Below are 12984 nucleotides of genomic sequence, written 5' to 3'. Positions count from 1 at the left end.
AGGGTTCGGGATGGGGAACACATGTATACCTGTGGCGGATTCATTTTGATATTTGGCAAAACTAATACAATTATGTAAAGTTTAAAAATAAAATAAAATTAGAGGAAAAAAAAAAAAAATCATCCATGTCTGGGTACATTTACAGCTTTCTTTTAAGAAAGAATGTAGAAAAATCTAAAGAGAGGGTCCAGCAATTAGTTAAGTCTAGATTTAGGTTTCAAGATGAACAAAAATACCAAAAAACTTAATTTCTGATTGTATGCCCTGGCTCATGAATACTTTCTTAAACTAAATACTCAGCTTCCAGTTATAAAATCTCCATTTCTTTTATTAGAAAGGGAAATCCCTGATCATCTTAAACATATTCAAGAAGTAGTGCCAGGGCTTCCCTGTTGGCTCAATGGCAAAGGATCTGCCTGCCAATGCAGGAGACACAGGTTCAATTCCTAGTCCAGGAAGATCCCACTTGCCGAAGAGAAACTAAGTATATGAGAAACTAACTATTGAGCCTATGCTCTAGAGCCCAGAACCTACAACTACTGAACCTACCTGCTGTAACTACATGTGCACCCTAGAGACTGCACTCTGCCAGAAGAGCAGCTACAGCAATGAGAAGCCCACACCACAACTAAAGAAAAGCCCTCACAGCAACAAAGACCCACTACAGCCATATATAGGAAAATAAACAAATTATTTTTAAAAATAGGAGTAGCTCCAAAACATGTATTTCTGCTTTACATCTTCATATGAACTAAAATGTTTTGGTGGAAAAAAATAAAATAAAATGTTTTGGTGGGGATGAAATAGATGGCTATTTAATCACTTAAACATTTCAGAAATTATACAAGATTTCAAGGAAGTTGGCACAAATCAGAGCTTTCTGGGCCAATATTCTGAGCCTAGAATATCGCCAGGGCTCAAGAAATTAAGGCCCAGTGGCTCCCAGAATGTAACACTCAAGGAAGAAAGAGTATTAAATCCTAACAGGTTTTACTTTTAAAGAAAAAGTGCCATCTTTCTATACAACAACGTAATTTGGATGTATTTTACAAGCTTCACAGTTTGGAGATATTCTTTTCAATATTTCTCCTTTGAAAACATGTCTCCTGATTTGTGCAGTGGTGTAAACACTGAGGCTTTGGTCAGTCAGCAAGTGATCATGCCCCCAGAGCCAGGAACCTAATTGGGCTTTCTGGATGATGTAATTAGGTCTCTTTTCTGATAAATACTTCTGAGTCCAAAGCGGCTTTGTGTTAAATATGGATGCCCATACAGAGGCTACCCACTCCTCTGTCATCTGCCCTTGTTAATTGTGCCTGCTTGGATGCTCCTAAAGGCCATGGGCAAGGGAAGTTTTCAAAATCTGTTTGGGGGTAATCATCCTTAATGATCTTTCCAAAGCAGGAATGACCGAAATGGTTCACTGAGGCTCACCCTAGTTCATGTTTCTGCAGCACCATGTGCTGAAATATACATGATAGCTGGGAGTCCTCTGCCATCTTAGGGCGTTTGTGATTACTAGGGAGAAGCTGCTCTGTCACCCGAAACCCAGAAAGCCCTCAGATGCTTTGTGCTATGAGAAAGGCTCATTTAAGCCAAAACACAGCCTGGTATTTTGAACAGCTTCATCGGGGGTTCTGAAGTTCCATTAAAGAGGGAAAGAGTTACCATATAACCTCAGCAGCAGCAGCAGCAGCCAACACAGGAATGTTGTACTCTTCCCTTTTGTTTCTAAGCTTTAAGAACATATTCTTAATTTGAATTTCAGGTCAGCTCCCTATTAACTTCACACACACACATCCCAGGGGTTGACTACAGATTCCAAAGACCTTCATAATCACAAGCAAATAACACTACTTTGCATAACTAATATCTTTTCCCCAGAATTCAATGCTTAAGCCCTATAACTCTTTTGTGCCCCTGAAACATGACCAAGACAGCAACAACTATTATTACTAACCAGAATGTGGCAGAGGTCTGAGAAAAGAAACTCCTGGCTTCAGAAATAAATTCTGAAGGCACGTGAAAATAAGAATCTGAATACCTAAAGGCACAAAAAGCAATTGAGAAGATTTAATTCTTTAGGCCAGGACAGTTTTTACTCTTCATCAAATGCTGAAAGAAGTTTCTATGCCAGAATTTACCGTGTACCATATCAAGTATTTTAAACAATGGAATTAATAATATTTGGGCCCCTTTTTTGTTAAAAAGCGAGGTACCTAGAAGACTCAAAGTCATAGAGCCAGAAAGTACATAGGTATGCCAGGGGCTGGGGGATGGGGGGAGAGATGGGGGAGGGGATGGAGAGTTAGTGTTTAACGGGGTCACAGCTTCAGCTTAGGAAGGTGAACATTTCAGAAGATGGGAAGATGGCGAGAGCTGTACAACAATGTGAATGTCGTTAGCGCCACTGAACTCTACACTTAAATACAGTTAAAATAGTGTGTTGTATATTATGTGACTTTTACCACAATAAAAAATTTTAAGAAAAAAAATGGGATTTATTTTTAAATAAGAATTTTTCTTACTGAAAAAATGAACAACAGGCGCATACCAGAGCCAGATCCAGAGGCAGTCACATCGTAAATCAGATCTTTCAGAGTTTTCCCAGCATTTACCAGATTGCATTCAGAGAGGGGCTCCTCCACATTCGGTCTCTTTTTCTTTCTGTAGGTGCACTGTCGACCTTGGCATGCCCATACTGTCAGCACTGAAGCGATGGACAGGAGGAAAACTGGCATGGTGACAACAATGGTCAGCTCCATGGGTCCAAGCTTTGGGGCGTTTGGTGATGCTTTAATTAAGAAAAGAAAGAACATGACCATAAGTCAATCCATGTTAAGTATTTTAGAACTGGAAATGCAGTCACCAAAAATTCACATCTATAATGTGCAGCTACACAATATCCATTCATGCTAGTTGGTAAAGAGTTTCTGTGGTAAAAAGCGAAGGCAGGGAAAGAGAGTTGAGGTTAGGATGCAACTGCGGTTAGGTTCTGTCAGGTGACAGTGGAGACGGGATTAGGATCTCGTGGAAAGCTCTAGCACCCGGGATCCTTTTTAAAGCCTCCAAATCACTTAACATTTCATGAGTACTTTCTCCCCATGTTTCAGTCATCCATCCTCAAGGCATGTTCGCTCCTTTTTGCCACAGATGATCACTGAGCTCTTACAACACGTTGCCACTATTCCAGGTGCCGGAGACAGGGCAGCGAGTGAGAGAGCCCGCATGCTTGCTCTGTGGTGCTTTATGCTCTCACATACCCACGGACGGAAACGTGAAACAAAAGCAAGAGATCCTAAGTCAAAGAAAATAAAGTCCAATAAAGAGACAGACTGATGTGGGATGCGACTTGTAGACAGACTGGTCACGGAAGGCCACTCCGGGGAGGTATCAGGGAGCAATAAGGGAAGTAGCTCCAGGAAGCCTGTTCTCAGCAGAAGGAAATAAAATGTAACAAGGGGCCCTGAGGCAGAGACCTACTGGGCATGTTCAGGAATAATCTTTGCCTGGAGCACAGTAAACAAGGAGAAAGGTGAAAGGAAATGGGGTCAGTGAGGTCAAAGAGAGAAGAGTCATGTGGGCTCTTGCAGGCTAAAAGGACTCTGAATTTTATTCCAAGTAGAAGCTGTTGCAGGGTTTTGAACAGACAAAAGATAGTATCTAACTTATATTCTGAGTGGCTGCTGTATGAACAGAGGCTAGGGGAATGAAAGTAAAAGCTAAGAAACCAATTACAGCGTGTCTGGTATTTTCAGTGTAAGCATTTTTGCCACAAATATTTTTGCTGAATAACTAGTTGGCCATAAGGCAGTTTTGCTGTAAAAGATAAAATAACAAAAAATAAAAGGGTGACATTAAAAAGGAAACAATGAGGGACTTCCCTGGCCGTCCAGTGGTTAAGACTCCATGCTTCCAATGTGTGGAGCATGGGTTTAATCCCCGGCTGGAGAACTAAGATCCCATATGCTGTTTGGCGTGGCCAAAAAGTAAGTAAATAAACATTAAAAAAAAAAAAAGGAAACAATGAAATGTGAAAATTAATAACAAAATTTTAAATATTTTATAGTTAAATATGAAATATGTGAATATATTTAAAATGTGTAAAGGTTCATGGTGATACTGCATAAATAATTAATTTGATTTAGTGAGTTGTAGGAGAAGGCAATGGCACCCCACTCCAGTACTCTTGCCTGGAAAATCCCATGGACTGAAGAGCCTGATGGGCTGCACTCCATGGGGTCGCACAGAGTCGGACACAACTGAGCGACTTCACTTTCACTTTTCACTTTCATGCATTGGAGAAGGAAATGGCAACCCACTCCAGTGTTCTTGCCTAAAGAACCCCAGGGACGGAGGAGCCTGTTGGGCTGCCGTCTATGGGGTTGCACAGAGTTGGACACGACTGAAGTGACTTAGCAGCAGCAGCAGCAGTGAGTTGTACCTAAGAACTTGTCCTCCAAGTCTTTTGATCATAGTATTTTATATATATATAGGCTTGTTGATTCATCTCCTCGTTTAGTGCAACACTTTTTCACTAAAATGTATTCCTTCCTTAAGAGAGGTACCAGGGCTTCCCTGATAGTCCAATGGTTAAGAATCTGCCTTGCAATGCAAGGAATACCAGTTCAATCCCTGATCCAGGAAGATCCCACATTCCACGGAGCAACTAAGCCCCTGTGCCACAACTACTGAGCCAGCCCTCTAGAGCCCGAAAACCACAACTACTGATCCCATGTGCTGCAGCTCCTGAAGCCTGAGCACCCTAGAGCCTGTGCTCTGCAACAAGAGAAACCACCACAATGAGGCGCCCAGGCACCGCAAGTAGAGAACAGCCCCTGCTCACGGCAACTAAGAGAAAGCCCACATGCAGCAACAAAGACCCACCACAGCCAAAAAACAATAAGAAATTTTAAAAAGAGAAAGAGAGGTATCCGTTTCCAAATACTAGGGTGTATATTTGTAACTGAGTTTTGTATTGCTTTGTGAAAGTCTCTCTGCTGTTGTTCGTTCTTGGCAAACTGTCACATGTTGATAAATATGTCACATGTTGATAGTCCATGTCCACTGACAGACATTCCAAAGTTGCATGGAAAATGTGGGTTCAACTCTGCACCTTCAAGTCACCAAAGGATTTGAAAACCAACGTTATCATTTTCTAGTACCGTACACAATTTGGCTTTACCTTCTCTTATTTCACATTTCAGTAATTGTTGTCATCCAATGTTTTAAGATCAACAACATCTACTCATCACTCTATAGACCATTATGACAGCTAACATTCATGTAATATAAAAATGGGGGCACTCCATCAATGGAGAAATGAAACCAAACTATCAAACCAAAGTGTCAGCCAGTTATTTGATCTTCTACAGCAAAATTGCCTTGAGGCCAATTAGTTATATGACAAAAACTGTTTGCTGCAAAAATGTTTGCTGTAAAGATGCTTACCTGGAAAATACCTACAGCCCAATTAGAAACCTGATGCAATAACTGAGGCAGGAGATGATGGTTTTGGCTGACAACTCTATCTAAAATAGTATCTCCTTCTTATTGCTTGTTTATTCTCTATACCTTTTTCCTATTTTATTTAACTTCCTGAATCTTATCACTATCTGGAACATCATATATTCATTTACTTATTATCCAATTCCTTCCAAAGCACATATGCTAGTTCTTCATGAGAGGAAGAACTAAGTCATTTCTCAGACTTCCTTCTTTGCAATGACAGTCCAAGAGAGCTTATTATATTAAATGTACTTGAATTTCACTTACAACATGTTAATCAGAATATGAGAACATAATTCAAAAATAAATATTATTTAATTCTAAAGGAAAAATCATCAAAGTCCTCAAAAATGTGTTCACGAAAGTTTCACTATAATCCTAAAATAGTAGTCTATCTACTACTAATGAATAAAAGATTTAAAACTGTTAAGTGAGCTTTGGAAACATATTTCATGCTCTTCTATTTACTTTGCCAGGTGAATTTCGGTGGATCAAACTGTTCTGAGTGTCACAGGGTTCCTCTGAAATCATTAGAAGTTGTACAGGTGCATAGAAGGACAGCTTGGCCTTGAATGTTCTTAGGACAAGGTGCTAAAAAGTTCTCAGACTTGACTTTGCTTAAGAAACCATCAACAATGGAAGTTGCAACTTCAAAAATTTGCTGTTATGAAAAAGCTTTATTGTCCACTTCAAAATAGTCTTTCAAATCTACATTTCAAGTTGGATCCATATTTTTATGTCCTCACAGAAGTATTTCCAGAATTCTAAGAAAGCCACAGAATGCAGTTAATAATTTGCAATTTACATAAACCTGTACTGACACATGATTTTAAAAAATAAAATTCCATTATTGGATACATTTATATGGATAAATTTTATTTTGATACATGTTACTAGGAACTATTAATATAAACATTATAGTTAAAAAGCTTATTGATTGCTTTCATTTTAGTAAAGCTCTATTAAGCAGAGCTCAGATCATCACTATAGCAACCAATAAAGAGGCAAAAGGTCAGCAAGCCTGAAAATAGCACAATATCTATAAAAGTGCTCTTCTCTGGTGATGGCTACTGCACTCAGGGATGTTTATTACAGATGGGCAATGTTTCTACTTTTGTGAACAAATTTACTGATATGAGTTAGTAAGAAAAAAAGATGACTCGGCTAGAAAAAGGCTAGCAACACCATCTAGAAAGCTCCCTAAGCACTGAGCAATTTGTAAGGCAAACATTTGTAAAACTATCTTCTAAACCAAATGCTGATTGTAATCTCTACAAGGGACAAATGAAGAAAACTATAGTCTATACCCAATGAATCATGGTAGAAAAAGACAGTAGTGCAGTTAAGAATACATTTTAGTAAGTTATCTTGGATGAGCCTATTAATTTTTCTAGCAGGTTTTACAGTCTTGATCATAGGAGAACTCCTATTTGACAATTTCTAATTTCTCTGACCATGTCAACTGAGATGATTTCTCCACGGAATAATAGCTCCATGGTGGGGTATATATTAATCCCAAAAGTGAGTTCCGGAAGTGCTGCAATTGCTAATTCTAGTTATTTCACTCCCTAGTAAATTAAATAGAAGAAGATGGGAAAATAGAGACAGGTACTAGCCCAGACGGATGAGTGCTTAGCTTACAAAAGTCTCTGCTATATAAGTTCTGCAATACATTAAACCAAGACAGAGCAGGGGAAGGAAGTACAGATAAGGCAGGAAGAAGGGCATGTATGAGGTGGGAGATTCTGCACAGCTAGAGGGAATCATGCAGAAGTTAAAAGATTGTAAGAAGGTGTGTTCGTGCGTGCTCAGTCAATTCAGTCATGTCCAACTCTTTGTAACCCCGTGGACTGTAGCCCTCCAGGATCCTCTGTCCATGGGATTCTCCAGGTAAGAATATTGGAGTACCTACTCCATGCCATGCCTTCCTTCAAGGGATTTTCCTGAACACTAGGAATCAAACTGGTGTCTCCAATGTCTCTTGCATTGCAGGCAGATTCTTTGCCCACTGAGCCACCTAGGAAGCCCCTGTAAAAAGCTAAGTAATGCCAAAAATGGAGAAGGAAATGGTAACTGACTCCAGTACTGTCATCTGGAAAATTCCATGGACAGAGGAGCCTAGCAGGCTACAATCCATGGGGTTGCAAAGAGTTGAACACAACTTAGCAACTAAAGAACAACAAAGACCAAGGGGAAAAAAAAAAAAACCAAGAAGAGGAAAAAAAGAAGAAAGAAAGGAAAGAGGAAGGGAGGAAGGAAAAAGTAAAGAAAGGAGAAATTTTTTAATCTTTGTGAATTTACAACTTTCCCTAAAGAAAAAAAAGAGTGAAATTGGTGATGGTGAAAGCAGTGGTGGTTATCAATGCTCAGATAAAGTTCAGATCCAGTTTAGATACCTCAGCTTCTCCCAGGACAGTTTTCATGACCTCCTTGCCATCTCCTATTTCTGGCTTTAGGGAAATGAACTCCTCAAGATTAAAAGAAAAAGATGACAAAATGTGAGGATGGTCTCCATGTTCCCTCCCCTGCTGACCCTTTCTGTTTATTAAAAGTATGAAAAATTATTGATGTGTATGAGATTTATATGACCTTCACATCAATTAATTTGCATTTCTTTAGTACATGCTATGAGGAGGAGATGCCTTAGAACTAGGCAGAGATGTGGACTTGATCAATTGCTTCAAATAACTTGTATTGACCACGGGCACAAAAGTCTGTAGTATATTTATGTTCAACTTAAAGGTATATTTCTTGACTGTATGTGAATGACATTCAACTGAATAGAAACTAAGATATTACAATGGAGAGATGTATAGAAAATGAAGATATAGTGACTGAAAAGATATATACGGACTCGACAGCTGTTAAAAAAACATTCGCACAGAGAAAATAGAGGCCTTCATCCAGACAACGTGAGTTTTTATGAACCATTTCCAGGTTAGTGCGTCCTTCCCAAAAGTTGCTATAGCAAGCAGCTACATAAATTTAAAAGGGTCCAAAACATCCTTAAAGAAACCACAGAGTAATTTATCATTAAAACTGCTCCTCTTCCTTTCATTAAATTTTTCCTCAAGTGAAAAGATGCTATTATTGCAAGGGTGAATCCATGAATGTATTAATATAAATATCAAACCTTCGACTGCCTCCCTACTACCACCAACTCCCCCACAAAAGAGAAGCATTTCTTTCTCTAAGCTTGTGGCTTTGAAATGTTCTCAGAATAAATAACCAAAAAGACAATGTTCTCCTTTATTTCCTTCCTCCCTTCCTCTTTCCTTTCTTTCTTCTTTTTTTCCTCTTCTTTGTGTAGTTTTAAATCTACTAAGGATACACGACCCATCTAGGGTGCAATTCCAAAACAACTTTGTTGTTGTTCCATCACCAAGTTGTGTCCGACTCTTCATGACCCTACGGACTGCAGCAGAGCAGGCCAGGTCTGCAGGCAAAACTATGAGAAAACTTTATAGGAGCAAGGGATATGGGAGATAAAAAGATCATAATGAAGAGTTCCATTCATGATGAATCAGTCTAATATAAAGAATATGTAACTGAACTTATATGTGTGAAGTACACGCATGGGAAGTAGAATCGGTCGAAGGAATGACATCGCAAACACTAGTTTTATTTGTCTGACACTTCACTGTAATTCTTTATTCCCGATTACAGGGTCCCTCCACCACCACCATCACTTACCAAAGCTTGTCCTAGCCTCCTGCTTCTTCACAGTGACCCTTATAAATGTTACCAGGAAAAATCCAATGAGAAGTTAATTTGGTTAGATCCCTCCATTATGCTCCACTATAGGGGGCATTATATGGTCCCCCTTCTTCACAGAGAGAATAATCATGTCAAACAGGTAGTTTCTGATAAATGTGAACCTCAAGGAGGTGAACAATGGCAGAATATTTTCTTCTCTAGAGATTCAATTGAACCCTGACAGTGACAGAAATAATAGGAGAATTATTTCCGCCTTTTGACCAACTCAGATGAGGTATCGACGGGCCATTCCATCATTCGGTGCTCAATCTGTAAATGGCTATCTGCATACACGTTCTACATGTATGGCCTGATTTCATGGGTGCGGAACAGACAGGGAGCTCCACACATTAAAATATTTCCTGGCTAGTTCTCCTTGTCCTTCTGGTTTCTGGGAGGAACACTGAGAAGCTTCAAATCTTCTTTTGTCCACCAGCACCTGAATTTAAGAATAATAATTACTTTATATTTTAAGGAAATAGGAATATTAGATTGAAGAATGAAGAATATAATCTTTGGCATCAGGGGTAGGAAGAACTTTGACTCAAGCAGAGGTGAGACTAATACAATGTAGAAGAATTTAAATTGGTTTCACAGTTTTTCTTCATTTCAGGGCATGTACCAGGGTTAGTTTATTAATCTGTCATCAAAACACATATTCTTTTATTTATTCATTTTATATTAGAATATATTTGATTTACAAAGTTTTGTTAGTTTCAGATATAGAGAAAAGTGATTTAGTTATATATTCATATATCCATCTTTTTTTCAGATTCTTTTTCCATTATAGGTTATTACAGAGTATTGAGTAGAGTTCCCTGTGCTAATGTAGTAGATCCTTATTGATTATCTATTTTATATATAGTAGTGTGTATTATACTACTATTCTATTCTATTCTAGTCTAGTCAAAGCTATGGTTTTTCCAGTAGTCATGTATGGATGTGAGAGTTGGACTATAAAGAAAGCCGAGTGTCAAAGAATTGATGCTTTTGAACTGTGATGTTGGAGAAGACTCTTGAGAATCCCCTGGACTGCAAGCAGTTCAAACCAGTCAACCCTAAAGGAAATCAGTCCTGCATATTCATTGGAAGGATTGATGCTGAAGCTGAAACTCCAATGCTTTGGCCACCTGATGCAAAGAACTGATTCACTGAAAAAGACTCTGATGCTGAGAAAGATTGAAGGCAGGAGGAGGTGGGATGACAGAGAATAAGATGGTTGGATGGCATCACTGACTCGATGGACATGAGTTTGGGCAAGCTCTGGGAGTTGATGATGGATAGGGAAGCCTGGCGTGCTGCAGTCCATGGAGCCTCAAAGAGTCGGACACAACTGAGCGACTGAAATGAATTGAACTGAACTGAACTGAGTATTCTTAAATGAGGCTTCCCTGGTGGCTTAGGTGGTAAAGAACCTGTCTGCAATGAATGAGACTGAGTTTGATCCCTGGGTCAGGAAGATCCCCAAGAGAAGGAAATGGCAACCCACTCCAGTGTTCTTGCCTGGAGAATTCCATGGACAGAGGAACCTGGACAGCTACAGTCCATGGGGTTACAAAGTGTCAGACACAACTGAGCAGCTAAGACTTCACTTTTACTTTCACTTTCATTCTTCAACGATACATTTCTATAAAGAAATTAGATAGTAATTACTCAAGGAATATGTTAGTGTTTTGTTTTTTTTTTAAGTCAATCTTTTACATAAGAAAAAATGAAAGTTTCTTGGAAACAGCACCCAATCTCATAGCGGAGAGCATTGTTCAGAGAAAGCACTTAAAATATTGATGGTGAAGGAAAAGTTACACTTCTCTGTCTTAAAGTTCCAGCTAATATAATTACTCCTGCAGATAACAGGAAGACAAGAGGAGAAGGGAACGACAGAGGATGAGATGGTTAGATGGCATCACCGACTCAATGAACACGAAGTGAAGTGAAGTGGTTGCTCAGTCATGCCCAACTCTTTGCGACCCCATGGTTAGTAGCCTGCACCAAGCTCCTCCGTCCATGGGATTTTCAAGGCAAGAGTATGGAGTGGGTTGCCATTTCCTTCTCCAGGGAATCTTTCCAACCCAGGGATCGAACCCAGGTCTCTCACATTGTAGACAGACGCTTTACCATCTGAGCCACCAGGGAAGTCCATGAACATGAGTTTGGGTAAACTCCGGGAGTTGGTGATGGACAGGGAGGCCTGGTGTGCTGCGCTTCATGGGGTCGCCAGGAGTCGGACACGATTGAGCGACTGAACTGAACTGAACTAAACAGATAACACATTCACACAGAGCAGCTTGTTCACTTGAAAGGAATGACATTGAGATAATGATATTTTCAGTCAGTTCAATATCTGTATAATGACCCCCAAAAGTATTTCAATAAACAGGTAATAGTATTTACATAATTGAGAAGAGGATGGCTTATATAGTGTAAAATCCTCAATTTAGGATTGCTTATAAATTTCACTTTCAATTTCCTATTATATCCCTATGAACAAAATTTCATGATTAAAATCAGTGTACTTGTTCCTTGAGACAAGAAATGCTTCCTATATTAATCTCTTAGAGCACAAGTTTGACTTTTTGTATGCTTACATTTCACGTGCTTTCCAAATGCAAAAATTATAGCATCCTTCAGTTTATGGGGAAAAAAATATGCCTGTCTGGCACACCTGTCAGGTGTGGGTGAGTCCTCAGAGAATGAGCTACAAATGGATTTGTTGATGTGATGGCAGAACAATTCCACAAGGGGTCCCATGAGTATTTCTCAGCATGTCCTGTCACCTTACACTGCCTAGAGCTATGAGTTTACGTTTAAAATAGAAAACCATAAAAGTTAAGAGACATCAATGGGTTTCTTTAAAGGAATTAAAATAAGGAGACTTTTCAACTCCCCAAAGAATAATACTTGGTATCTGAGTCTGCAAAATTTTATAATTACAACATGCTTTAAACTTATTAATTTTTGATAAATTCAATTATAATGTTTTGGCACTTTATCTTCCTTTAAATGTAATCCTTCAGTTTGGTTTCAATAAGTCTAATTTAGACATGCACCTAATCAATATGCATTGTTCATCCACCCTAGGTTATAGAAATAACGAATTGTTCTTTTTTTCTTTACACAACTGAGAACAGAAGGTGAAAATTGTACTGAGGTTAAGATAGTACTCACATTTTAAAGCTGTGCACATATTTTTTGTATGGAAACTAATTATTTAAATTAGTCAAAAATACAATAGTATGAAAATAGTGTACTGAACACCAAAAGGAAAAATCAGAAATTCTTATTATACGTACCCTTTAAAGCACTGTATGTTTTGGTAGCAAAATAGGAACAAAGACACTCATAACTTGAATGCTTTGCTGAATAGTCTATTTCCATATGAAGGTTGATAATTAGTGCAAGCATAAACTAAATAGCAAGTCTTATAAAAATGAACCCTATAAATAACAGGCTTCTCTAGCCTAGGTTTCCTGACCTTATCCTGGATGAATTTTCATGACAGTTTTGGTGTGCTCTTGATGCTATTTGACATCACCACTATTTCTCTGAGCATCTTTCTGATGTCACCTACAGTCACCAAAAATCATTTCTGCTACAAATTACAATGTAACACAGCTATGAAAGAAACAAGCAACAAAATATGACTCCTTCACGTAGGAAAAGACATGTTTTAATAATAAGAAAAGAAAGTCTGACATAAAATTGTATTAAACAGAATAACTC

At 38.7% G+C, this 12984-nt stretch overlaps 1 protein-coding gene across 1 annotated transcript in view; it reads right to left on the bottom strand.

The window, feature by feature from the left end:
* Window positions 1-2554: 2554 nt before the first annotated feature.
* LOC105002429 (activin receptor type-1C-like) overlaps window positions 2555-12984 on the bottom strand; it is a gene marked incomplete at its 3' end in the record, with an annotated part of 92707 nt that continues 82277 nt past the window's right edge. Inside the window, exon 3 of the mRNA XM_010859028.1 lies at window positions 2555-2794. Coding sequence (XP_010857330.1) covers window positions 2555-2794 — 240 coding nt within the window. The remainder of the gene's footprint in view (window positions 2795-12984) is intronic.

Source organism: Bison bison, unplaced genomic scaffold, assembly GCF_000754665.1.
Source record: "Bison bison bison isolate TAMUID 2011002044 unplaced genomic scaffold, Bison_UMD1.0 scf7180017864452, whole genome shotgun sequence".
NCBI classification, from domain to species: domain Eukaryota; kingdom Metazoa; phylum Chordata; class Mammalia; order Artiodactyla; family Bovidae; genus Bison; species Bison bison.
Note: the sequence above shows the minus strand (reverse complement) of the source record. Positions and strands in the feature narration are given on the sequence as shown.